Source organism: Bactrocera oleae, chromosome 5 (assembly GCF_042242935.1).
Source record: "Bactrocera oleae isolate idBacOlea1 chromosome 5, idBacOlea1, whole genome shotgun sequence".
NCBI lineage: Eukaryota > Metazoa > Arthropoda > Insecta > Diptera > Tephritidae > Bactrocera > Bactrocera oleae.
Genome location: NC_091539.1, coordinates 66,959,386 through 66,986,321, shown reverse-complemented (window position 1 = coordinate 66,986,321; position 26,936 = coordinate 66,959,386). Strand labels below are relative to the sequence as shown.

The window sequence follows — 26,936 nt, the reverse complement described above, 5'->3', positions numbered from 1 at the left end:
CTATTTCTATATTTATTTTTATCTCTTTTTCTTCCTTTAATCTTTTCTATTCCTATCCTCTTTCCCACTTTATTTTTCTAGCGTGCCATTGAATGAATTGAGGAAACAATTTTTCAAATTCCATATGAGAGTTAAAGGGTATAAAGTATATAATATATCTCCATATATTACAGTCTCTAATTACAACCACTAATCAATCTAGTTCCAAAAAGTGAAAATAGTTGGGAACCTTCAATAAGTATGGTAAAGTCTACATATCAAGTAAAGTCTCTTCGAAGGATCTTCTATGATCCTGTACGAAGCAAAGACCCCTCAAAATTGACATGAAATTATTGAGCCTCTTCAATTTTAAAAACGCAGGAAACCTATTAATTTATTAAAATAAGGTTTCAATATAATTTCATGAACAAGGCTATGATAATCTAAACTGTTAAAATCCTCAAACATATGGTCTATAATTTATCACAAGTATATGTAATAAAAGTGATTACGAGCATCTCTGAATACCTGATAAACAAGAAAGTTCTAACTTGCGGCTTTGCCAATATCCACTTTTGAAAGTTATTGTACTGCAAACACCTTCGATCTTTCAATGCCAAAAACAGTATAAAGAAGTACGTCAATCAATTGCTTAAAATATATTTACATGGTTCCATGCATTCTTCTCTCATTGATTTGCACAAAAATCAATACGAAATTCAATATGCTGATCCACAGAGAAAAGCATTCATAAATAACAATGATAACTATGCTTCATTCAAATCTACTTAAAAATAAAAATAATGCAAAAATAATAAAAGTTGAACACTTTGGTTTCGGCATTCTCAATTATCTAAAAGTAGAGAAGACACCATTGACTGTCAGCGTCATTGATACGACAGCCCGACAGCGCCTGACAATCAGACAATGCAAGTGCACTCAATATGGCTAAAAATGGAAAAAGTGATAAGCAAAAGTGCATGAGGGAGGAATTAAAAATATGCAATGGAAAAATAGTTATCCTTGATTTGCTTAATTGACAAGCGAACTGAAATGAAGTGAAAAGCCATCAGAGAATCAGCTGAAGCGAGCGAAAACGCAGCTATGCCAAGCGTGTGCGATTGTGTTAGCAAAGCAAATTGCAAAAGCAGCGTCGTGGCTGAACTTGAGCGCTTGGCGGGGCGTATAAGTGATGTAACCGCCAGCGAAATGTTGTAAATTTACACTGGTATGTTTGTATGCGGTTGTGTGTATGTGTGTTTGTGCGGTACGTGGCACGGGTTTCACGGTTAATACTTGCTTAAGTGTATTTACTTAGCAGTCATAAGTGAAGTGGTTAGTTGAGCAGAAAATATGTTCACCACTCGCTGCACTCGCTTAAGAGCGCTAAGTTACTGGCTTCCACATGCGAACAAACCGCTGCTGACTATCAAGGGATTGAGTCCTTGCTCATTGTTTACATACGTTGTGCAATGTGTGTATGTGCGCGTTGTTAATTGAGTTATGCTTGCTATTTTAATTCGATTGCGGATTAAGTGGCTTTCTTTGTGTATATTAAATTCAATTAAATCTTTACAATTTCCTCTGTGGCTGTGATTTTACGACTGAGAATACATATGAGTGCATGAAATGTGTGGAAAAAGAGTGGAAAGGAGCTTAGTGTTGAAAAATATTGAGTTCATCGACTTATAAAAATTATTTGTGTTATCGATATTAAGCATTCGTAATATATTTATCAATATTTAATCCATATTTCGTAATCTATTTATAGGGATGGCGATTAATTTTAATTGATATGTTAAAAATCCCATTTTATCCATATTGAGTATTTTTAATTTATTTATCGATATATATTAATTAGGAAGCTATTATTTTCGATAATAAGTATTGCTATTTTTTGCTCGATTGCTCTTGTATATCGACTACTTCGCATAAATATACCAGTATATATATGATATATGTACTAATTTTTTTTGTAGATTCTTTGCCTAAATACTACTTTAATCGGTTTATTGTAGTTAAATATATATTTTTTTATCAAAAATTAAGTGCTTGCAATGCATTTACCGATATTCAATAACAAGAAAGCTATTATTATCGACACAGTGTATAGTTAATCGATTTATCGAAATCCATAATGCTTTTCGTTTCTGTTTCCTTAATGGATACTAACTACTCCTGCTTGATTTATCTATGTTTCGGAGCTACTTTGTTGTATTGATGAGTACTTTTAATCGATGAATCATTGTTTAAGGTATGCGTTTTTTATTGAAATAAACTCATTCAACCAATTTATCAATATTTCGTAATTCGATGTTGTATTATTGATATACCTTTAATTGATTTAACGAAACTCATAAGGCACTTTGTTTCTGTCTTCTTAATGGACACTGAATAAGTTTGATAGTTTAATTTATATTATGATCGATGCTCAAAATAAGTACATTTATAAATATTAATTACTTTTAATTAATCCATCCAAAATAAGTACTTTAATTTATTTTATTTCTGTTGATTTTTTTTATTTCGCAATTACATTGTATTGATAGTGCGAGATTTTAGTCGATAATTCAACGTGAACGATTTAATATTAATAGAATTCGATAGATTTATCGTTATTAAATCATTATCAAGTTATATATATCAATATTAAGAATTTTAAATTGATTAATCGATATCATACTTTTTTTTCACATATTTTTTTTTTCAATAAAAAGTTTCACTGTTATCAGGAGCTTTAAGAAAATACTTACCTAACAATTAACAAAATTGATTACTTTTATGTAATATTTTGAATCAATATCGATTTTATAACCCAATTAAGTACTTTTGGGGATACTTTCATGCTCTGGCATGCTCAAAATCAAAAGCATCGCACTTAATGCGCCGACTGTGCTCAGAACTAACATTTATGCAACGTCGGCGCAGCCAACAGGTGGGAGGGCTAAAAGGAAGCATAAAATATTTAAAGATCTTTATCTCCCTTCAATTATGAGTGCCTCAGCTGGATGGGCGCACAAAGTTTTCCGAGAATTTTATGCAAAAATAGATTATAATCTACACTAATTCCACCCCGTCTCTTACTTTGTCCACTTGTTGTTATGTGTCTATCAATCACTTGTACTATTTGCCATAATCTGCCTTTTATGTTTTCACAATTTTAATGCTTTTCCTCGCAAGCTGCTTTATTTCCTGTAATCGCTCGAGCACATACAAACACACACACACACTTAGATTTATGTATTGAAATAGTTCAGCAGCAGTCTTTCGTCGATACGAGTTTATAATGCTTCTGCAACACTTTGCATTTTCCGCTTGTTTATCCAAGCAAAAATGTGCGCATTGCAAATGCACTTCTATCATATGCAATTTAGATCGCTCGCGCGTCTATAACGGTAAATGGAAATCATTGCCGCCTTTTGTTTACATCGCAATGCGTTAATGTCAAGAGCGTGAAGACTATTTTGGCTGAACGAGTTTTTTTTGTTGGCATTCGGTTGGGGAAAATAATGAAATTGGAATCTAAATTTAATAGGAAAAGGTCAATCAAGATCATTGGATACATTTTTGAATATTATGCACTCGCATTAGATAAAAAAATTGTTGAAAGATGAACAATTTCTTCGGAGATTGCACTAATACTTTGAACAATAACTCATGTCAAAGTTATTGAAGATTTATCTTAAAATGGAGCAGCTTTACATACAAGCGCTTTAAAGTAGATAATATGAAGAAAATATTTGATATTACCGCTTTTAGCTTCTCATTTTTGGTGCATATTTTTCCAACAGCATTGTACTTGCTTGAGTTCAAGCGAATGCATGATCGTATTAATCAAAATCAAAAGAAGAAGAATGGCTGATAAGTCCTCTTGTAGATTGGACATAAGACGCTCATTAATAATGTGTACACACACACACACACATGCACATACATATGCAAATATATGCATTTATATTTACATATATACACCATTTCATATATAGCAACCTATTTCAAGCTAGTTGCAAGCGCATGTGCTTGAGTAATAACGGTAACTTTGAAATCGAGCGGAAATTACACGAAGGCAAGCAGTTAAGCACTTGCCGGCAATTTAATTGATGAATAACTGCAACTTGCAACACGAAGCGCACGTCGAAGCGCAAGAAGCGAGAATATTTCTGCACCAAGTGGTTTTTCGTTTTTGCTGTTGGTTCTACTGTAAATGTGCGGAATTATGTAGTGTAAATATGTAATTTCCTTCTGCTTCTTCTGCCGCTTGCAACGCTGACTTTCCTCGTGTGTTGCTTGGAAAAGCAATCGCGCCATTGCACATGCAATCAGGTGAGCAGCATTTAACTGCTTAAATACATGCATGATTTGGTTAACGGTATGGTATGCATATGTGTGCGTGTGCGTTCTAGTGTAGAGTTTGTGTATGTGGTTGTGCGAATTTTTATGTGTATTTTTTTGTTGTAATTGGCCTTTGTATTTTGCGCTAATTGAATTTCTCGCAGTTTTGGTTTTAGTAAAAATTAAAAAAAGTAAAAAAAAAATTTTAAAAAATAATAAAATAAATTAATTTGATCATGTATGAGGGCAATATTACGACCTATTGTGGTTAGTGGGGCGGGCCATTAAAAATTCTATATTTTTTTTTGGACTTGAGTAAGCAAGTATATATAAAGGTGACCTGTAAATTTTTAATGGGAAGTTTTATAGGCCACTTTGCTTAGTTTTTATTAGATAATTAGTCAAATAAATGCTTGAAAGTGGTAGCAAGAAAAACATTATTATATATTTGGGCTTCTGATACAAAAGCTACCTGAAAGAAAGTTTCGGTTTGGTTAGGTTTCGGTTAGTCCTTCAATTAACTGCTTAGCTCCATTTACGAAGCTTAGGCTAAGAAACGTCAACATTTAAGAAAGACCAAAAAATTAAAAAAAAGTCCTACATAAATAGCTTTCACTGAACGTATCTCAATTATATCACACGCGTTTTTTCACTTCTCCTCAACATACACGAAAACTGCTCTTTACGTGACATGTATCCCTCTAAACAACTGTCACCTTATTCCCAAATCCACTGCTTTAATCCCAACAACAAAAATGACAACAACGGCGCGTAATTTGCTATTAATAAATCATTACACTGACACATAAGGTGTTTTTGCTGTAATTCCCGAAGTTTGACATTGTAAAGTGACACATAATGGCACTCGGCTGTTGCCATAGCAAAAAGTTGTGTATTACATGTACACGCATACAGACGCACATGCACACTAAAAGGAAATGAATTGGAATTTTGCGTGAGACAGCAAACAAGTTATGTTATTTTATGGCCCAAAATAACGGCGAATAGTTTATGTGACAGGAGCAGCAACTAAAATAAAATATGTTATGCAGTAAAAATATGTTCGCGTGTGTGTGTGTAAGGGTGACAGCTGCAAATAATATTTCTATCACTTCATGTGCCTTTCTGCGCCTTCCTCTCTGTCTAGCTGGCAATTGCGAACCTGATTTTTTCCCGTAAATATATTTTAGGCCTCAAACGCATGTATTATATAGGAGATACTCGTACACGCCGCTTTATAAAAAAAATATTTTTTGTACAGCAAAAAAAAAAAAAAAGAAAAACAAAAAACGAAGCGAAGACAATACAAATTTGTGTCCTTGCTTTATGTTTTAGTGCTCATTCACTGATTTAATCGCGTTGACAAGCGATTGCGCCGCATAATGTACTGTCGCTCGTTACTATTATCACAACGCTAAGAAAGCTATGAAAGCTTTGCATAATAAAGTGAATGAATTGCGCGGCGAACGGGAAGTGGCAACGGAACGTAATACACTTTTGAAAATATATATATGCACTTATATTTGTACGAAAATCTGTTTCAATCGCTTACCTTCTTCACTTTCTACGCTCTGCCTTGCGTTGATCGGGGCGTATACGCTGCCGACTGCAATAAATCATTGAAGCGTAATCGATGTGCAAAAAAATATTTACGTATTTTGCTTATTTGCATTGGAAATCTCATTAAAATTTTATAATCTAAGTGATGTAATGCACGTGCTCGCCAATAAATGTGCTTCGACGCAACTCAATATTCACCATTATATACGCGAATATGTAGGTATGCATGTATCATACATATGTTTTTGCTTAAATAAATGGTTGTTGGTAGTTGAAAGTGCCACACCGGCGCCATCCATCATTCATCACTTAAGGCAAGCGTATGGGCGAGTCTTTTGTTTGCTATCTTAAATACCGACTTGTTATTGCACACAATGCAATTACGCTGCTTGCGTGCAAGGAACAGCGCTGATGCGTTTTTCATGCTAACATGGACGTAGTTTGCTGGGCGTTGATTTTGTAAAACAGTTAAAAAATAAATTTAAAAAATTTAACTATAAATACTAATTTCTCTAAGAAGTTGACTTCGGCGTCATTTAGCGTGTTAAAATTTTACAGTCACACTGCTCGAATTTCTAAAAAGTTGAGTTGAATCGAGGAATGTCTTTGAGGCTAAAAAACGTCTTTTAAATATACAAGTATGTAGGCGTTTATATGAATCAACTAATCGTAATACGACATTCATAGCTTGATTAAAGTATATCCGAGAGTTACCATGCATATAAAATTAAAAAAAATATTAAACGATATTATAGTGTTTATTTAGCAATATTTTATAATATATACTACTTTTCCGCGGAAAAAAAATCGATTTTGAAACGAAACTGAAACTAAAATTAGCGAATTGCAATTTCTTTAATATTTTTTGAAAATGTCCTTGATAAAATAAACGAATTATATTTATGGATGCCATATCTAGTTATATAGAAAATTTAGTTTTAAAGGTTAAGGGCCTATTGATCCTCAGTATGTCTTCTTAATTCTTGCCCGCAAGCTGCAAAATAGTCTCTTTTAATATTACAATAAAAATATTTAACAGTCAAATAAAATCGGTACATATTAATCGATATAACATCATCGATAGCTAATAAACTTTCAAGCTTATGATAAACTTTATTTTATATTATCGATATTATATAAATTATAACTAATAAGTTTTAAACCATTCGATAAAAAAGAGATATAGCATTAGATATGTAGTGATTGTGTTATATTCAAGAGAAAAATCAGCGTAATCAATCTCTTTGTTATAATCGATAAGTAAAAAGTCTTGGTATTTTCAATATATTTTTGTCATATCAATAAAATTCGATGATAATAAAATATCTATCTATATAGCCTGTTCAGGGTATATATATTTAGCAGTAGATTTATATCGGTACACAATTATCGATATAACATCATTGATAAACTTTTAAGCTTTTAATAAATTTTTATCGTCTAATAAAATTTCATTGATATATAATGATTGTGTTATATTTAAGAGAAACACCAGCATAATCAATCTGTTTGTAATAATCGATAAGTAATAAGTTTTGAAATATCGATATATTTTTGTCTTATCGATATAATAAAATATATTTCTATAAACATACATAACATAATCGATAAATAATCAGTTTTTAAACTTTAGATAGATTTTAATCTATATATATTCGTGTAATAGCGAATACAAATAATTCGCCTTAATCGATTATTTAAACTCAAAGCATATTATTTTTGTATCACTAGAAAATTTATCGCTTGTCAGATATGACATAATTTTTGTTATGCATTGAAATTAAATTATGTAAATATGTTATAGCAGAAGTTGTATTATAACGTCGAAATATAAGCGCTCAGATGATAGTTGCGTTAAGCAAACAAAAAATACTCTATCAATAAAAGCAAACCAGGGTTAACGCTTTCTCAGTAAGACAAAAATGCTGCATGATACTTTGCAGAGTGCATGTTGAATATTTTAAGTAAGAAAAGAACGAGTTTACTCACACGTGTTTGAAATACTTTAAAGAGGCTGTAGCTCGACTGAAATGTGAGAGGCGGAAATTTTTGAGAAATTGGTAGAAACCATGTTTATGCTTACCTTTTTCATCACATCCTTTGATATTTATTTCAGAGTTATTAGCTTATTTAAGAGTTGTGAATTTTTAAATTAATTAGTTTTTAATTACTTTTGACAATTTCACAATTTATTTTAGAAGCTCATATTGTTGAATGTTGAGAGGAAATTGTGATTTAATGCCTTCAAATAACATTAAATAAAGAGTGCCATAAAAGTGGTAATGCTGTCAATGGCTAAAGAGAGAGGGGAAGCTCTCATACTCAATGCCATACGAGACATCCGGAATTGCACATGGGTGCTTGTGGGTGTGTGTGTGTGGGCATGCGGTCGGGCAATTAAACTTTGAGGTGCAGCCTCAATATGAATTTATATGCCACCGGATGTGTACATGTGTACATAGGTATATACATTGCGCCACAAGCGTTTACGTGCTCTCATGCTAGTGCGTGTGTGTTTGTGTGCGAAGGCTGATTGTTCGCCAGCGTATGAAAGTATGCGTGCATTTATGATTGCATTGTCATGGTGGTAATCACAGCTGTTGACACAAATGTGTGTGTTTGTGTGTGGTTATCACATGCACCTACACATAGGCCATTATACTTCTATGTGTGCTGTAAGCAAAATTTAATTGCATGCGAGTGCTATATAATTATGGGAGCACAAATAGATGTGAGTCAGAGATGCGTAAAGTTTATGGTGCGTAAACAACAAATAAGGATAATGCACAAATGACGATGCTATATCGAGTTAGTTGCAGCTGGAAGGACGATATAGATGTGTATGTACTATATAGGTATGTGGGTCTGTATATTGAAACTGTTCAGTGTAGACAACGACTGCAGGGCAGACAAATTGTATATTTATGTCTGTCTGACCATAACTTTTGTTGTAATTTTTATACAAGATTGTAGTTATTTGTGGATGTGTATGAATATCGAAACCCTGTAGTAAAATACGTAGGCAAGAAAAGTACTTAAACTATGCTAATGTAAACTCTACTTTAAGTGTTACTCACTTACTTTTTTATAAAATATTTTGTTTTTATAATTTTTTTATTTTTTTACTCGCTTTAAATATTTTTTTCTTGAACTTGCAAGTGATTTAAAAATATTATGAAAATTTTAAATTTAAAATTACATGGCAACCCTAATTCACAATTAATTTTAAAATGTTCGTTTATAAATTTTTTCATTACATCTTTGTTATTTGACATTCAAAACTTCATATTTTTGAATTGGTAAATTAATTTGTTGAATTACTTTGGTTTTGTAGCATTACGACTGTTTTAACTTAAATTTTTTTGAATATGTGGCATCCCTATTGCAAATTATGCATGTACTTTTTGTAAAAGTTTAAATATAATTTTCTGTACTAAATTTAGTTTGCTTCGAAACGTTTCATTTAGAAAATATTTTATCCGAAATGCATTATTTTTAGAGCTGGCAACCCTTATGTTGAAGTAAAATGGAATTTGATTCTATCACAATTTAACTAACTTTTTACTTGTTTAATTCAATTGTATTTTGCACCAAACGTAAAAACATCCTTTGCTACAGCGAAACCTCAACGTCTAGTGATTTTTTTCCTACAGGGTTTGTATGCATATAGTGTGTATTTATTTTTACTGCTATTTACAAACACACACTAAGCATGCTCACATACACTCTCCATGACCGTTAACAGCGCGCTGTCTGTGGTCAGTGCATGTCAGCGCTGTCCTATCGCCAGCCGAGCATCTGATAGTGATGATCAAACTTTTGTTGTTGTTTGTGTGAGTATATTTTATATTTCCTTTTAGTTGGTATTATTTCAAAGGAGTGTCGTCCACATGACGCCAATTATCGTGCTGTGGCATTTTGAGGGCCATTATACTTGAGTTTTTTATTGTGTTTTTGTTTGTCATAATCGTTGAGGCAGTTGGATAAGCATCGGTGCTGCTGAAGTGTACAGGGTGTATGGAAAAAAATTTACTTTTTGTTTTACTATTAATATTATTTCATATAATGTGCAGGTAAGATCGAAATTTAATTAAAACAATTAATTTGAAATGTTTCTTTAACAAAAACAATAAATAAAAAATTACCCGTTACTATTTTCAGGCAACTATATATGTGTTTATATGCAAAGATGAAAAGCTTTAATTTTTACGCGTTATATTATTATATAATACTTCACTGGTACGTGGCTGCGTATGAGTAACCTAAATCACTTCATTTATAAATATTAACAGCGTACGTTATAATGGTATAGTAAAGCAATATTTATTGCCTTATTTCTCATAGAAAATTAATATAACAAAAATAGCATGAAAGCATATGCCACCACAAAGCTACTGTCACAGTCGCCATCAAAATCCGGTTCCTTTGCAGCACAAAGCAAATTAAGCAAGTAAAAATGGCTTGTGGCACTTTCAACAAAACTTGCTTTTCCTTTTCTACTCGCATGGAATATATTGCAAAAACAATGAACGCAATTCATAGCCAAATGTCAGCCGGTGGCTATAAATAATTTACTATAATTGCTGAGCGAAGGTTGTTAGGCGAATTTGTGACATTTTTCCACTTTTCGGTTGTCCATAAAAGTGTGACCTCCGAGCAGTGCAGCAAGCAAATGAATGATGTAAGCGCGGCGCGCAAAAGGTAATAACAAAGAGACATAAATAGCAGCGTAGAAGCAAAGCACAGTTATGTTTAATGTTGGGCAGACATACTTAGCATCAAATGACATTGGCAGAAAGACTAGAGAGTGAGCCGGGGGAGGTAGACAACAAGGAAGTATTCGAGCGCATTTAGTAAATAAATGAATAGTACAGTTATTGTGTATATTTTCGATGTTCTCATTGTTGTTGTTGCTATAATAGTTGCTCACAGGCATTCATAGTTTAGGTTCATTTCGCATTTGGCTATTAGCCATCTGGGTAGCAAGCAAAAGTAAGTCGTAAATATTAAACTATAAGTCCATGTTCAATGGCATGTTTGGTATTTTATTTTCCGGTGGCAGCACTGTGCGCAATTGTTGGACATGTAACATATTTTTTCCTGCTGGCGGAATGGGGTGCTCATATTAATATTTCCGGTGGCAACATTAAACAGGAAAATTATGTACCGTTACGCGGTTAATAAATATTAATTGCCTCTTAATGTTAGCCATATGTTTTGTTGTTGTAATTACATATTTTTTTTGTACATAAAAGTGCGCTAACAGCTTCCTTATAAAGACATACATCCATGCATACATATTTAAGTTTCTACAAACTTATTTAGGTTGGCATATTATTTGACGGAACGGCCGATTTCGCATCACTACAGCGCTGCCATACAAACTGAACGATCGGAAACAAGTACTTGTATGGAAATCTTTTTCATTGGACGAGCTATCTTCACGAAATGTGGCATGTGTTATTGCTCGAGGCAGCGATGTAATCTGCAAAGAAAGTGTTCAAATCGTGTCACTATAGCATAGTGACTGATCAAACTTTTTGTAACGAATTTGTATGGTTGTGAACAGTATTATAGCTTCACTGCAACCGAAGTTAAGGTTTTTTTTTGTTTAACTGTTATATTAATCAAAAATTTGCAAATTTAATTAAATACTTTCGGTAGCTATTTTAATTATAATAAATATACTAGTTGATATACAATATAAAGTCAACCAAAGGTGGAGCTTACTCCCTAACTTATTTCTGTGTTAGTTTTATTTACACATATTTTCCATTTAATTTATTATGCACTAAAAAACAAGAAAAAACAATATTTCAACACTCTCTTCAACTATTTAATTATTTAGCAGTATCTTTTGCCTATTTTGGAGTTTTAAGTCTACTCACAAGAAAAGTCCTTTCTTAAAAGCAGTCAACTTAAGGTCGATTGTGTCTATGCAGCGTGTTGCTTATGTATTTATAGTACAAACACACCTACACAGGCACACACAATACACAAATTTCTAAGCTGATTATGCAGACAGCTTGGAGTATTAAATGTATGAGTATCTTGGGCGCAATGACAGGCACATATACACGGCTGAATGAGAAGGCATTTTTCTATGAAAATTTTGTCGTATGACAAAACTTGCCGTTAAGGTATTTGCATAAAATGCTTGAAAGGCTTCAGAATGAAGAAGATATCGTAAGGCACGTGAAGATTACATACAAATGCAAATATTTTCAACATGTGTGTGACACTAACGAACTCTGTTAAAGGATTGTTGAATAAAAGGCAAACATTAAATTATAAATATGTGGGTTTGAAAGACACGTCTTCTGGGAAAAACAGACTTATATTTTGTGAAGTTTGTTTTTAAGGAAGTCTGTGAATATACTACACACACAGTTAGTTAGAATTCATACAAATTTAATGTTAATAAGTATCAAAATGTTGGACTCCAGTAAAAATTTTTAAGACAAAATTTTCATAAAATAATTAGTTTTAAATTAATTTGCAACAAAATTCAACTGAAATCTCATCTGGAATATTTTTAAGGCTTTGATTTTTTGCTGCAAATGCTTTAAAGTCATTGATGTTAGCCAGCAAATCCGTATTAGTTAACTCCGAGATATTGCTGGATTGTTTTGAAAATTAATGCTGTATGAGGTAAGGTTTGAAACTATCTACTATGACTGCTGTGGCGGATATTATTAGCCAAAAAATCATTTTTTTAACCTCCAAGCGATGGTTTTGTAACTAATCCATACTATTATGGCACTTCTAATTCAAAGAACTACTCCGAAAAAGGGATTTCTGACAAAGAAGCTAAACTTTAGACTTCCACACTGAATAATATATTAATATGGCTCCAAAACATATTAAATATTTATACGCCAACATAAAGCACATAATAGTTCCAAATTGATTTCCTCATAATAAAATACATCACACGTTACGTATACGCACTGACAGACACAAGCGCCCAGCGTTTGACTTACATCATTATTATTGTTTTCAACAAATAAAAGCAGTACATTTTTTTTCCCTACACCAACTACAACAACACGCATGTGCTCAACTGTTTTGCTTTAACTTGTTGTGATCTGTTATCAGCGTACAGCAGCCTTCAACAGCTACCATCAGTAAGTGGCCATGCCGTCTGTGTCTGCATTTGATATTCAAACAAACAAATTTACGTTGCTTCCAAAAATGTCTTGAAAACATGCGATTATTGTACACAGACACGCAAACAAACATGCAGGAACAAGAAAGCTGCTTATACGTCCACCATTGCAGCGCTTCCGAAGCGATAATTAGATTGTTGTTCAAAAGAGCCATAGTCTAATAGTATTAATTTACTACAACAATGAAACGTGCGGCTGTCAGGACGTGCTGTTATCTGCTGTGCTTACTTTTAGTGCAAAAACAAAGAGAATGGGTTTTATAAATAAAATAATAGACGAAATTAGTGAAGGGATAATTTAGGTACAAAGGTAAAACGGAAATAGGTTTGTTAGTGCGTGTGAGTATATAGGAGAGCTTATTTGGTATATGATAGAGAAATGGCTTATAGCTTTCGTGTTTTGCAAAATTCTTTTTTTTCTTTTTTATATGAAATTAGTTCTTAATTTTGCTTTGAACGATTGAACTATTAGATTCCCCACTAAATTATCAAAATGTCACTACCGATGATGTAACTTACGAGTAATAACGAGGCCGGAGATATAATATGTACTTAATTATTCGCCTACAGCATCTCCACTGTTAATATTTTATGCAAGAATTTTACGCCATAGAACGGATTAAGAGCAAATAATGTAGTTGCGAGAATTTCTATTTTAATAGCAAATCTTTAAAATAGGGATCAATTCTTTAAGTTTTTCACTCTTATCCTTATATTGAAGAATACATATATTTTAGCAGCATTATTTTATTCGCCTTATGTTAGTAACCACAATTTATTACGGTGAAGAAAAAAGTTTCGAAATCAAATACTGAAAGCAACACGTTCATTTAACCCTTTGCCGATCGTTTTTTCGAATTATATTGTGTAATAAAATGATTAGGCACATCTAGTGAGTGAGTGATTTTCAGTTTTCGATAGTTTATAGCTTTAGAAATAATAAATAGAGGATTAATAAATATTAGGATATAAAACTGTAATTTGGTTCAGAGGATTGCAGTAGCAAGGTGCACCTGTGGGCTTCATATTTCGGGACTGACTCGATCAATTTCAACCAAATTTGATTCATATCATTATTTTGATATTCCTATGTCACAGTCACGAAAATATGCGAAATCTGACAGAAACCACGCCTACTTTTTATATAACAGAAAGCTAAATTCCATCTGATTCTTTCACTTTCCAGTACACAAATCAAAAACTAATCTACGTATTTGGACAAACTTTTGCACAAATAGTGCCCTCAAAGTATTTCATTTTACGTCCAAAATTTGTCGAAATTGGGCCATAATTTTTGAAGAACCCAGACGCCAAATATGTAGACCCCAGTGCGTATGACTGATTTTTTGCTGAAAATATCGGTCAATCTGTGAGATATATTATTGAAATTAGGGTAAAATGTTTCTCTGATAAAAATAACTTTTATAATAGTATATCTTTGTGTCAAAAATCGGTTCAATCGAATCGATACTTATCTTATACTCCATATACCTAATATAAAGATTTTCCAACTTCCAGTTAGTCGCTAAATTTTTTTATATTGCCAACACTAAGAGAGAGAGATAAAATATTCGGTAACACCCGAAATAAGCCCTTTCTTACTTGTTTTTGCATGTTTTTTTTTATAAAGTTATCCAATCAATGTCAGTTTCTTGGTCTGATCAAAGAACGAATTTTTGCAGGCATAATTCCTATTAGTATTATAAATGTACGTTTACATAGGCTTTCACGCCGAAAACGCTTAACCGATCATCATGAAACTTTGTACACATATTCCCAAAGATATTAGTCCATTCTATGAAAATATTATAATTAAAAAAAAATACATATTTTATTTACGTATTCGGAAAAAATTATTTTTTCAGATCATATCTGTTTGTAAAATAAGTTTTAAAATTAAAAAAAAGTATTTTGGGCATGAAATATTGTCTATCGAAAAATTTAAACACTACATATTAAAACAAAAAATGTATCGAAAGAGCCTTCGTTATATGTATTGCTATAAATCAAACAATATGGAGTCAATTAAACTTTTTCGAATGAATAACAGTTTTTTACATTAGGAGCACAAAAAATATACTATTAGTTACGACATTGCTTGATATTTGGTTTTTTTTTTATCCACATCTCATCACCGATTTTGTATTGTTTGCCCATGTACATGAACCTTTCTGCCAATAAATTTTTTTTTCTAGTTTGTTGACCCCTGCAATAAATTACTCACATTATAAACTTTTAGAGGGCTGATATTATTTTCTAGCGATTATAGGAAAATATTCAGGAATAAATTATGGTTACAATTAAGAATATACTATGTGCAAATATATTATCTGCCTAGCATTCACATATTATTGTATAAAGAAACGTCAAAATGGCTTTTCGTCGGTTATTTCGTCATAATTTGAAAATCACAAATGTATCCTCAAAAAATTCTGAAGAATCGGTGAAAAGAGCTATTTCTTTGTCTGTCAAAAATGCTTATAAACATCTCATAAAAAATTATTATGTTGCTAGAAAGTTTCCGACAATGACTATAAGGAACTTGGAACAACACTCATTTACATACATATCCGGTGCACTAGCTAAGGCAATGAGATCCGTTATACTGTATGCGGCTCCAATATGGATCCAGGCGCTAGACACAAAATCATATGCTAAAGCAATAATCAAAGTGCATAGGCTTTCTGCAATACGCGTGATAAGTGCTTTCCGAAGCGTATCAAGCGACGCTGCGGAAGTATTAGCCAGTATGGTGCCCATTGACATCCAGGGAAATGAATTCGCTCGCTTATACCAGCTATCGGAACCCTCTTCAGCAACAAAAAGAGAGGAAAGAACCAAAACCTCATCCAAAGGACGGTGGACTTACAGATTGATACCAGACATCAGACCGTGGATAGATAGACAGCATGGGGACCTGGATTTCCATCTGACCCAAATGCTAAGTGGACATGGGTGCTTTAGAAGCTACCTTTACAAATTTCCTCATGACTACAGTCCGTACTGTCCGACGTGTACAGAGTGTATTGAAGACTATGAACATGTTTTTTACCATTGCCCTCGGTTCTCAAGTATAAGAGAAAATCTGAAAACCACACTTGGCGGTAGTTTCTCGGTGGAAAATTTGACAGCACTTATGTGTGAGTCCTCTATTAAATGGAAAGCAGTCAGCGAAGCGTTAGCTTTGATAATGACAAGATTGAGACACTTCCAACAGATTAGGAGTCAGTTAGTCCGTACCGTAGAGGAGACTTAAATGTCTCCTTCTCTCCCATGAAGTAATACTTTGTCCAGTGGTTCCGTGGGAGAGATTTGGGTTGGTAGTAGGTTAGGTTTAGCGGATTAAAGTTCCTCACTTCGGCTTTCGATGCTTCCCCCTACTATAAAAAAAAAAAAAAAAAAAAAATATCCGGTGCATACTAATCAAGACAGGGTATGTTCAGAGTTCGAGTTGCTTACCAACGTATCGATTAATATAAAACTCTTCATAAAAAATAAGACACTTCTTATTGTATATAAATTCGAACTCTTTTCTATGAGTGTCATTTATTTTGGTTTCGTATTAATTATGAGGAATAACATCAATTATAACATATTCAAAAGCATCAATGACCATGTTTTTCTTATAACTAGGGCTACAAATAAATTATTACTGCCACTCTGCATTTGGAAAAAGTATTCTGATAATTTTAGATTTGGAATAAGGTCTGAATTTCAAAGAACCCCATTATAATATGTGGTACACTCATTACTCTGTTTGGTATGCCCATATGCAAATCTGTTGCTTAAAAGTTTTTGGCGAAATACAACAAATTTTATAACAAAAACAAAATAAGAAACAGTTTCCATCTAAAGCAATGAGAAACCCTACTTGCAAAGAGCCAAGGCAGAAGAAATTCTCTACCGCAGTCATTATTTCTATTGCAACACACCCAATACTGTGACAGTACGCGCCCTTCAACTCAGCTTCTTTTCACATGTGTATGCTTGTGTGTGTATGTGTTCGTGTTCCTCACCAACCATGAAGTCAAGCGCCAAAGCATGCAAATATAAACGCTGCACAAAGAATTTAAATGTGTGGCTATAAAAAATTTACAAGACAATGGATAACAGATGCACCGAAAAAATAAGAAACCAGCAACAACAATACGAAAGCACTGTTGCCACAGTAAACTTTTTGTGTCTGCCAGTCAAAGAGTGCTGCATCCATTGCACTGAAGCAAATATGTGTAAAAAAAAGAAAATTGGCACAAAAATGCCACAAAGTGAGTGGCAGGAGGCGGCAGAGCTGCTATCTAAAGTGCACACGTGTGCAACGCATATGTGAATGCTCGGCACGCTTCGCTCTTCTTGGCGCAACTCTTTCGTCCGTTTATTGCTGCGCTTCGCTGCTTCACTTTTCGCCGTTTGTTTGTCTGCCGGGCAAAGGCACTTGGCAGCGAACGCAATAACAAGAGGAATTGCTGAAGTGTATGTGTAAGTATGTGTGTGTGCGTACTCACCTCATCCTTAGCTACGAGCGTGACCTTCTTCATTGGTGCGCTATTGTTGACAACGACTGTTTCTCGCTTCACCGATGGCGTTTTCAGGGCAGATTTCGGTTTCTGTATTTCCACCATAATTTGTGGGTAAATTATTTATTATATGGGGTGCGGGAACGCGAACGCGTTAGATTATGTTGATATTCGTGCGAAGTTTGTTTAGGCGTATTTATTTTAAAAAATTTTTTGCAATCAATATTTCTATTGCTTAGTTGGTCACCCTGTATTTTTCATAACTTGTCAAATTTAACTAGTTTTAGTGTGCTGTTTTTCGATGTATTTGTTGTTAGAATTTTTTTTTAATTTTATATTAATTTAAAAAAATTTTATTTTAGTTTTCTTACCACTTATTATATGACTCTTTATTTTTGCTATATCTTTAAATTTCTAGCATATATTGTTTAATTTTTTTTTTCTTAAGTGGTCACCCTCTATTTTTATAACTTAATCAGGTTTCTATCATAATTTAAAATTTTTGTTTATTTATTTTTTATTTTTTTACTTTTATAATTTATTTTTTATTTTTAAATTTACGAATCCAAAACAAAAAAATAAAAAAAAAAATATTAAAAACAAAAAAAACTTCAAATAAGAACTTATAAATTAAGTGAACAATAACAAAACCAGTAATTTAAAGCAAACTCCACAAAGTAAATGCCACGTAAAGGGTTATCAGCGCGCGCTTCAACCACCAACTCAATCCGTGCGACAACTCAATCAGCTCGCGGCGCACGAAATGGCTGCTATTTACACAGGCAAAAGCGTGAGAACTTTTTCTTTGCCACAAACGCTTGATTGTCTTCTATGTCCCAAACTTTTCCTCAGTCTTTTCTATGGCTTCATTAACTCATCTATGCAATTTTACGCTAAATTCACACAAAAACTCTCTAAAGCGCTCACAGTAAGGTAGCCACTATTTTGTTGTTGTAGAAAAACACACTGCTGCGTGTTATTGTTCGCCTGGCGAATTATCGCCTCATAAGATTAGACCAAATTCGTTATGTTTTTCATTTCATTTAACGCCAAAAAATATTTAGCGCTTCATTTGGTTTTATGTGAGTAGCGAATAGCGCTAAGAGTATGTGTGTACAGGTTTGCATTTGGGTTTGCTTGCGTCTGCATTTCGTGCGGGTCGTCATGGCGTATTAGTAATGTGTCGACAGCTGATTGTTTCCACATTTCAGATGCCACATAAAAAGCATAAGCACCCTATTATTATTGTTGTTGCTGCAGTTTTTGTGGCACATTTTTTGTTGTCAAAGGTTAATTTTGCGGTTTACAACACATTTATGCGTTGTCCCTGTTGTTGTCACTTCGCTTAGTGGCTCAATTGGGATTAGGTATGTAAAAAATCCGCTTCTCTTTGCTTCCTTTTTTTTATCCCATTTCATTGCTGATTTTACTGTCAATTTAGATTTATTATTTTCAACACCGTCATATTCCCTTCTTTCGACATATTTTTTTACACACACGTGTAGTGTAAATGGGTCGCAACTTTTTTGAGCTGCTTTCGCTTTTTTTCAACCAAATTATATTTTTTTTGTGGGTTGGTAGAATGTTTTGTTTTCTTTTAGTGAGCGGTAAATTGAATTTTATTTTCTATTATTTTTAATGTGAAAGCTGGTTATAAGTATTAAATTTTAAGAAAAACGGTGTTTAGCTTTCTGACTAACTACAACAATAAAGTGGCTTTTATGGCAGCTGCTTTTTTCTACTTTTCTTTTTGAAACACAAAAATCGCGACCGATTTATAGAGTTAAACAATGTAACAGGAGATTCTTAGTCAGACTTTTATGCCAACAGCACAATTTCTGTATATAAATTTTAATATTTTTTAAAATGGAACACTCTTTAATTCGAGTTGAAAATAAATATGTTAAAAAGCAATATTGTTTGGTTGCCCTTTTTTTCTACAGCAAACTATATAAATCTGCTTGCTGTGACCAGACTAAATTTAAGTCAGGTGTCATTACTATTAAATAAATTTTGTAGTTTCAAGGAATGGAGTTTTTTCAACTTCAGGTTTTTACAATAGAGTAAAGTATGTAAGGTGAGGTAGTTATCACCCTTCCGCCGGGTCAAACTATCCACAAAGAATATTACTTGAGCGTCATGTGTCGTTTCGATCAAGCTATTCGTCTGCAACGGCTGGAATTAGGGGCCAACAGCTCTTGGTTCCTTCAACACGATATTACCCCTGTCACACTGTCATTGCTTTTTCGCGACTTTTTTGCTAAAACCTTGACTGATGTCATTCCGCAACCACCCTATTCACCTTTTGGCTCCGTTCGACTCGTGGCTATTCTGCAAACTCAAAAGCAAACCAATGCGGGGATGCCGTTTCGATTGAGGAGATAAATATTGAATAGAAGAGAAAAACAACTATTCCGACTGTTTCGAGGACTAGCGTTGGAAGGAGGATATTGGAAAAAGTGCATTTTATCGGATAGGGATTACTTTGAAAGAGGTGAAATTGATTTGGAAGAATAAATAAAGAATTTATAGTTTATAAAAAAATTTAAATTTAGTATAAAAAATAAAAAGGTTCAGATAGTCTGCATACATTAATTCAAATTTTAAATAGCATATCCCCTTTCGGTCAGTATAACTCGGCAATAATGACGCCGGGTTAAAATAAAAGATATATGCTAATAGTTCTCAGAAACACAATATTCATTTCATATTACTTAGGAATACTTTGCAAAAAATCTATGATATCAGAACAATTCTCAAGGGTCAAATGTTCACTAAATGGCGTTAGATGCCACTGTGGTGATTTTCGTAAAATTTTGGTAATTTTCAATAAAACTAATGTTTATAAGAAATGAAATAGGACGAATGCACACGTAATTTTATTCATCTCTAGTTATTCAAGACAGTGACCGTTATACTCCGTGGTCTAAGTTGATATGGAATCTTGTAAGCTAGTACAACGAAGCTGTACTTGTATATTTCACAAAGTGATGAAATGAATCTTTCTAGAATGTATCAAGCTAGACTTTTTACAAATTTGGTTAGTTTAAAATTTAATAATAAATTTGTTGGTACTTGAAACTGAAAAATATTTTACTTGAGCTTGGCAATATTTACTGTAGACCAATCTACAGAAGAAGCTTCATAAACACCTCCGCCGGTCGCCGGATAAATTAATTTACATTTAGTAAGCGATTTATTTGGTTGGTGATGGAAAGTAGACATCTACAAATCCACCAGAGACACTTTTTTTGAGGAGATATTGCGTCAAGACTCTTCGCCATCCTTCAAACTTACGACGGAAAACTAATATTATAAAATTCAGTTCATAGCTATGGTTTAAATACAATAATATCTGATTTAAGGGTAAATCTGTAGAAAGCATAACACGTTTCTCACTATCTCTTAGCTTATAAAGAAGAAGTTTTGGCTTAGTTACAGATCTAGAACTGGCGATTTGAAACATAGTGTCAATATTATAGTTTGATGCTTAATTCAGTGTCTTTCCTTATTTGTTAGGGAGGGGAAAGTATCTCTTTATGTAAAAAAAAATTATGTTGAATTCTAGATTTCTCCAAGAGGACTTAACAGTAAAAATGACAAATAAGTTAGGAAACACTTCGGAGAATAAATTGTGCAGATGACTACTATGAGTACACAAAATCTGTTCATCTACTGAACAATTCTAGAAACCACAAATTACAACAAAAACTTAGGAATGTGGCAGAAAAACTTCAACTAAACAAACTCCAAATATATGAACTTGTGAAACGCAATGTTAGCGGAAACTGAAGGCAAAACACGGTAAAAAAACACATTGAAGGTCTGTGAGCAAAAAAAAAAAAGTAGATAAAACTCTAGCTACAAGTGAATGAAATTGTGCGGGGAAAGGAGAATGTGAAATGGTTGCAGAATACTAAGAAATAGCTGTGGACGTAAATGTAAACATAGATTTTTGTTATATTTGTGTGGGTGTATTTGTGCGCACATCTGTGCGTAAAAGATATGCAGAGCAAATGAATTTGCAAATGAAAATGGACAAACAATGAGAATAGCAATAGAAGAGAAGGAAGGAGAAGCGACATTGCAATGCAAAAACAAATACATGAAAAATGTATTAAAATCATAATGTTTTTTCCCTTTTTTCTCAAATTTCCTCGGAAAAACAATAACAAAAAAGTGAGTCAAATTCACTTGTGGCGAGTTTTTGCTATTATTTTTCAATATAGGAGGGTACAAGGATGGCGCAGTCAGCTGTGAAGCTCGCACGCCTTTGCAAACACACGCACACACACACGCCCACTGTGGAAGGCAATGAGTTGGCTGGGTAGTGTCAACATATGCGCTCACGCCTTGAAATATGTATTCGATTTCGTAGAATAGTGTTTTTATCTGCCTCGCCTGCTGCCTTTCGCATTGTCGCGCACGCACACTTTCACACTTTTACGCATTGTTTGCCCATTAAATGCGTTAACACCTGTAGTACCATTTAAAGTGAAAGTTCCGTCGACACTTTTTCACAGAGTTGCTGACTGTATTACTTGGTTTATTTTATAGATGAAATTCCTTATTTCCTTTCCACAAATTCTTCTTTACTCGCTTTATTCGTCATTACGTCTACTTAAAGGACTCGCGCGCGTAAAGTCGCCTTCATTGTTGTGTTGCGCTTTAAATTCTACACTTGTCGCACGTAGGATTTCTGCGGCACGCTTTCGTTTTTCCGTTCGTCTGTTTTTTGCGTTGTTCACAACAGCAAAAGTGAGCAGCAACTGTTCGTTGTTGACGCGATTCCATTAGCATGAGTTGCGATTGGCGACGCTTTACTTACGCCAGCTGTCATGGTCACCACTCTCTTCATGTACGCGGTAGCTGTCATTTTTATGCTCTGCGCGTGTCAGTAGTAAGCGCTGGAAACCGGTTTCCAGGTAAACTTGATAAGTGTCAAAATTTGTTGCACAGCAAAAGTTTAAGTCAAATATGGTTGCGGTGTGTAATATAAGATTTGGCAGCGTTTGGGGCTTTGAAAGTTTTAAGAGCTTGTGGAGCTTTTAAAGCTTGCAGAGCTTTTGAGACTTTAAAAAACTTTTATGCTATTTTACTTTTTAGGACGTTATCCATTATTTGAAAGCTCTGAAAGTTGGCTGTAGTTAACTTTTATAAAATAGCTTGCTAGAAAGCTTCCATGTATATATAGCGACAATGTTATATATTGTAACAGCTGTTAAACGCTTAGAAGAAGTTATGTTCGAAGTGACTTTTCATGTTATTGAAATATAGAATGTAACTTCTGAGGTGCAAACATTTTGTAGTATAAACTTAAATACGACTGCTCCTTAGGAAATATTCAATTAGAAATAAGAGAGCATACTTTTAATAATAAAGGCACGAACACAGTTAATAATTTGTCAAGTTTCGTTGTTATAAGTGTATTTGATATTCAACTAGGTTATGTTTTGTTGCTCATTTTTAATGGACAGGTCAAACTTGTATAACTTCGGTATTGTTCTTTTTATTGTCAGAAATCTTTAATTGCATAAAATTAAGCATAATAAAAACATTTAGAGCCAAAGTGCTTTAACCGTAACCATGCAAAGGCGGAAAACGAAGAACCAATCCAACCAATTATATAGTGATCTAGACCTTGTTGTAACTTACTGAGAGTAAAACGCTTCCTATGACTCTCAAAAAAAAAAAAAATCACTTGCCTTATATGGTCTTAGAACTCAAAAAAGTTTTTTATGATTTTATTCAGCGGATTCATAAAAATATACTCTTTATACTTGTATGACCTCTACTTTCGCGAATTTTTATAGCGACTTTAAAGCATTCTACTCTAATAAAGTGAATTGTTTCCGAGGGAGGTATAGAAGACTTAACTGGTAGACAAGACATTGAAATGAAAAATTCAATGCGGTGCTCTTGGAAGCTACGAGATCAGAAACCGAAAAACAGTCGAAACAGCGAAGCTTGTCCTATCGGCCGGAAAGGTAATGAGCGCTATTTTCTTGGATTCACATAGTAAGATGTCGAATTATTGGGTCTATATCCCGTGCTCTCCATATTTTGTTCCATGCAATCTTATTTGATTTCGGAACTTAAATGAGTCAATGAGAAAGTTATCTCCGTCACGGAAGCGGTAGTTCTATAAAAACGAATGTTTAAAGACGGGTTAAAAAAGCAAAGCAAAGTTTGGTTAAGTGTATTGAGGTAACAAAAGGCTATGTTGGAAAAAAAAATCGCTGTTTTGCCAAAATTTTAACTCTTATTTGTGAGGTATTTAGTTATCGGACCGCCCTTGTAGACAATTTAACGAAACAAAGTATACAAGAAAAATTTTTCATCCGAAAATTATTGTTTGAATTGTATACAATTTTTGATATGTTTGAAGTAAAAATAATTGTACAATGATTTGGCCTGAAAACTTATGACTTTTGGCCCCCTTCAAGACTTTTTATACTAAAAAAATCACTGCTCAGATTGTTTCTTGTTGTTTTGTTAGACATATCCTGGAGGTATAATTTTAACGTATTTATGATAAAGTAATGGCACAATAATACATTGGACTTGCTGTTAAATTTCAGTATAACCTAAGATTACCCCTTTTTCGGACCTTACAACTTTTACTTACATATATTGCATTTATATTAAAGCTAGGAAAAAACTTTGTATTTCTTTAAGAAATGATTACTTCATATACTCATTCTCCCCCAACAAAGTGTTATAAATAATTCTTGTTGATTTAAGATTACACAATGTAACTTCGCTAACGAAGCGGCTTAATTAAAACACACATCAGCTAATGAAAGCGAAACACAATATGTGTGATGGAAATGCAAATGCGAGTGCAAATACTTGCACATGAAATGAACTGCTTCCTTGAGTAGTGAAGTAGATTGGCTAATCAAATAAGCGTGTAATAACTTGTTGAATGTGCGCTGTGGCGCCACGAATGTGCATAAGAACCTTGCTACACGTGACATTGTTGCATGCATGACTTTATGAGAATGAATATGCAAAATAGAACAGTTAAATGCGAAAAGCTTTATCGGCACGTGAAACTTGGAGAAGGGTGAGATATAACGGCACAATAGTAACGGAAATGCATACATTTAATATACGTGCATGCTTTTTGTGGCACGGATACATAAATTTAATGCTGCGGCATGCGAGTAATAAACAAGGCGGAAATAAAAACATACACACAAATACTCGTGCATATTTGTGAGTATATGTAAACATAGGTGAAAATAAGTGAATGGCGGTGTAAAGGTAGTTAAACGCTTACAAAATGAAATTAAAAAGTTTGCGCGCACGGTGTGCTGTTGTTGGCGATAACGGCAGTGGTTTATTATGTATGGAAATGTATGCTGCCTGGAGCAATCTGTTGCAAAACCGTTGAAAATCATCCATTTCAGCGAAATTGAAAAGCTGCGCGAACCAGTCCAGCGTGTTGTGCATTTATCAGGTAACAACAAAAAAAAAAAAACGTTAACATCGGCTGCGCCGGAGCGATAGTATAGTATATGTATATATAAATTTGGGTTGGGTGGTCTGAACTGAACAATTGAATTTGAGGATTGTAGCTTTACCTTGACTTTTGATATAAGCCAAGCTTCATGAAGATAACTTTTCAAATTAAAAAGTTTACCCTACAAGGACTAAAATTTGGACGATCAGTTTGTATGGCAGCTATATGCTGTTGTGATCCGATCTGAGATCAATTTTTTTGGAGCTTATAGCGGTGCCTTGGGAAATAATCTGTACTAAATCTCGTGAAGATACTTCGTCAAATAAAAAAGTTTCCTATACAACTACTTAATATACCTTGTTTAGGGTGTAAAAACACACAAACATATTTATATCTAGATATATACGCAAATACTCATATATAATATACATACAAGTTATATACAAATAAAAGCAGCATTTTGCGTAACTGTATTGCGTTAAGTGCTCGAGAGCGTTTTTGCATCGCAGCTCACCTTTGCACTCGTACACTACTTATTTACATGTGTGTGTGTATTTGCACGGAAGTGTAGTAGTGTGAGTCGTTTTGTATTTGCTTTGTTGAAATATGCGTTAGTTTGTATTTATGTACTTTATTTGGCGGAGAATTGAAAATTGCGTACGCATTGCATACTTGCAGGCGCATAAGTGGTTATAATGCTTCTGTTAATGTATGTGTATTGAAATAACAGTTTGTTTAAATGGACATAGAAGGTGAATTAATAGACTTTTTGTGCGTGTTTCTTTCATTTTGCAAGGGCTTTGTGCAGTGCCTCGGAAGCAGTTGTGTGGAAACAGATTTAGGGGAGGGAGCTTTATCAAATAAAAGATTTCTAGTTATGCGAAGTGAGTGTTTAGAGGTTAGTACTAAAATTATTAAATTTTTAAATCGTGATAAAAGAAGTGATGAATGCTGTGGCATGAAAATATATTCAGATAACTCGTTGTGCAATGTTGCAAGACCGTTTGAAGACTATTTAGAAAACAGCGACTGGGAAGTTTTGCTTCAACCGCCTTATATTGCAGAGCTTGCTCCTTCTGACTACAATTTGGATCGGTCATTGCAGAACGCCATCACTGGAAGACGGTTTGCATCCGAACAAGGTTTGGTCAAGAATGTGTGTGCGTCAGACATTGCCAAATATATGGAAAATGTTATAGCTTTAGATGGGTAATAATTAAAATAATACTTTGCAAAAAATATAAGAATATAATTATAAAAATCATCCTGCTCAGTTTAATATATATAATAAATGAATTTTCGCTTTAAAGTCTATGCAATCTCTTCGCTCATTTTTGGAAAATATTTATGAACTCCAAAGGAAATTCCGAGTTTTTATTCACATAAAAAATATCCCTTAGTTTGCAAAACTCGCATTATTTTTAGCCTTTCCATTGTTTCACCAATTTCAGCTCCACTTGTTTTTCTTATCAATTTTCAAAGTAAACCAGCTAAAGATGTCGAAGCAAGATAAAGAAGTGTGTTCAATTTCTATTAAATCGCTTGTGTAATTTTTATTTTTGCTATGTCGCTTATATTGAAGGGGAGAACTGATTGTAAAAATTCCAAACACTTCTTGTACATACATATTCACATATTATTTCTGTAATGCAATATTGCTCTATATACTATGTTTTCAGTATTGTTTGGGATATTAGGGTGGTAGTTATTACTAAAATTTTTGCTTGTGATTTTTTACACTTAACTTAATAAACGAGTCGAGAGATGAATAAATTTATTAAGAAATATTTATATACATATAATTTATTAGATATTTATATATAGATAAATTTATATAAGAAATATTTTAGTAAAGCAAGCGATCATTCTTATATTTTACGACTACCGTAATGACCATATCTTTGATAGGAGAATA

General features: G+C 33.4%; 1 protein-coding gene across 3 annotated transcripts in view; it reads right to left on the bottom strand.

The window, feature by feature from the left end:
* Window positions 1-26,936, bottom strand: part of LOC106624506 (inactive dipeptidyl peptidase 10) — a 241,150-nt gene that overhangs the window by 19,984 nt on the left and 194,230 nt on the right. The window contains exon 1 of one of the 3 annotated variants that reach the window (XM_070109587.1): window positions 17,542-17,905. The exons of the other annotated variants lie outside the window; for them this stretch is intronic. Within the exon in view, the coding sequence (XP_069965688.1) occupies window positions 17,542-17,658 (117 nt within the window). The 5' untranslated portion in view covers window positions 17,659-17,905. Of the gene's footprint in view, window positions 1-17,541; window positions 17,906-26,936 lie in introns of those variants that run through there. 3 annotated transcript variants of the gene reach the window in all.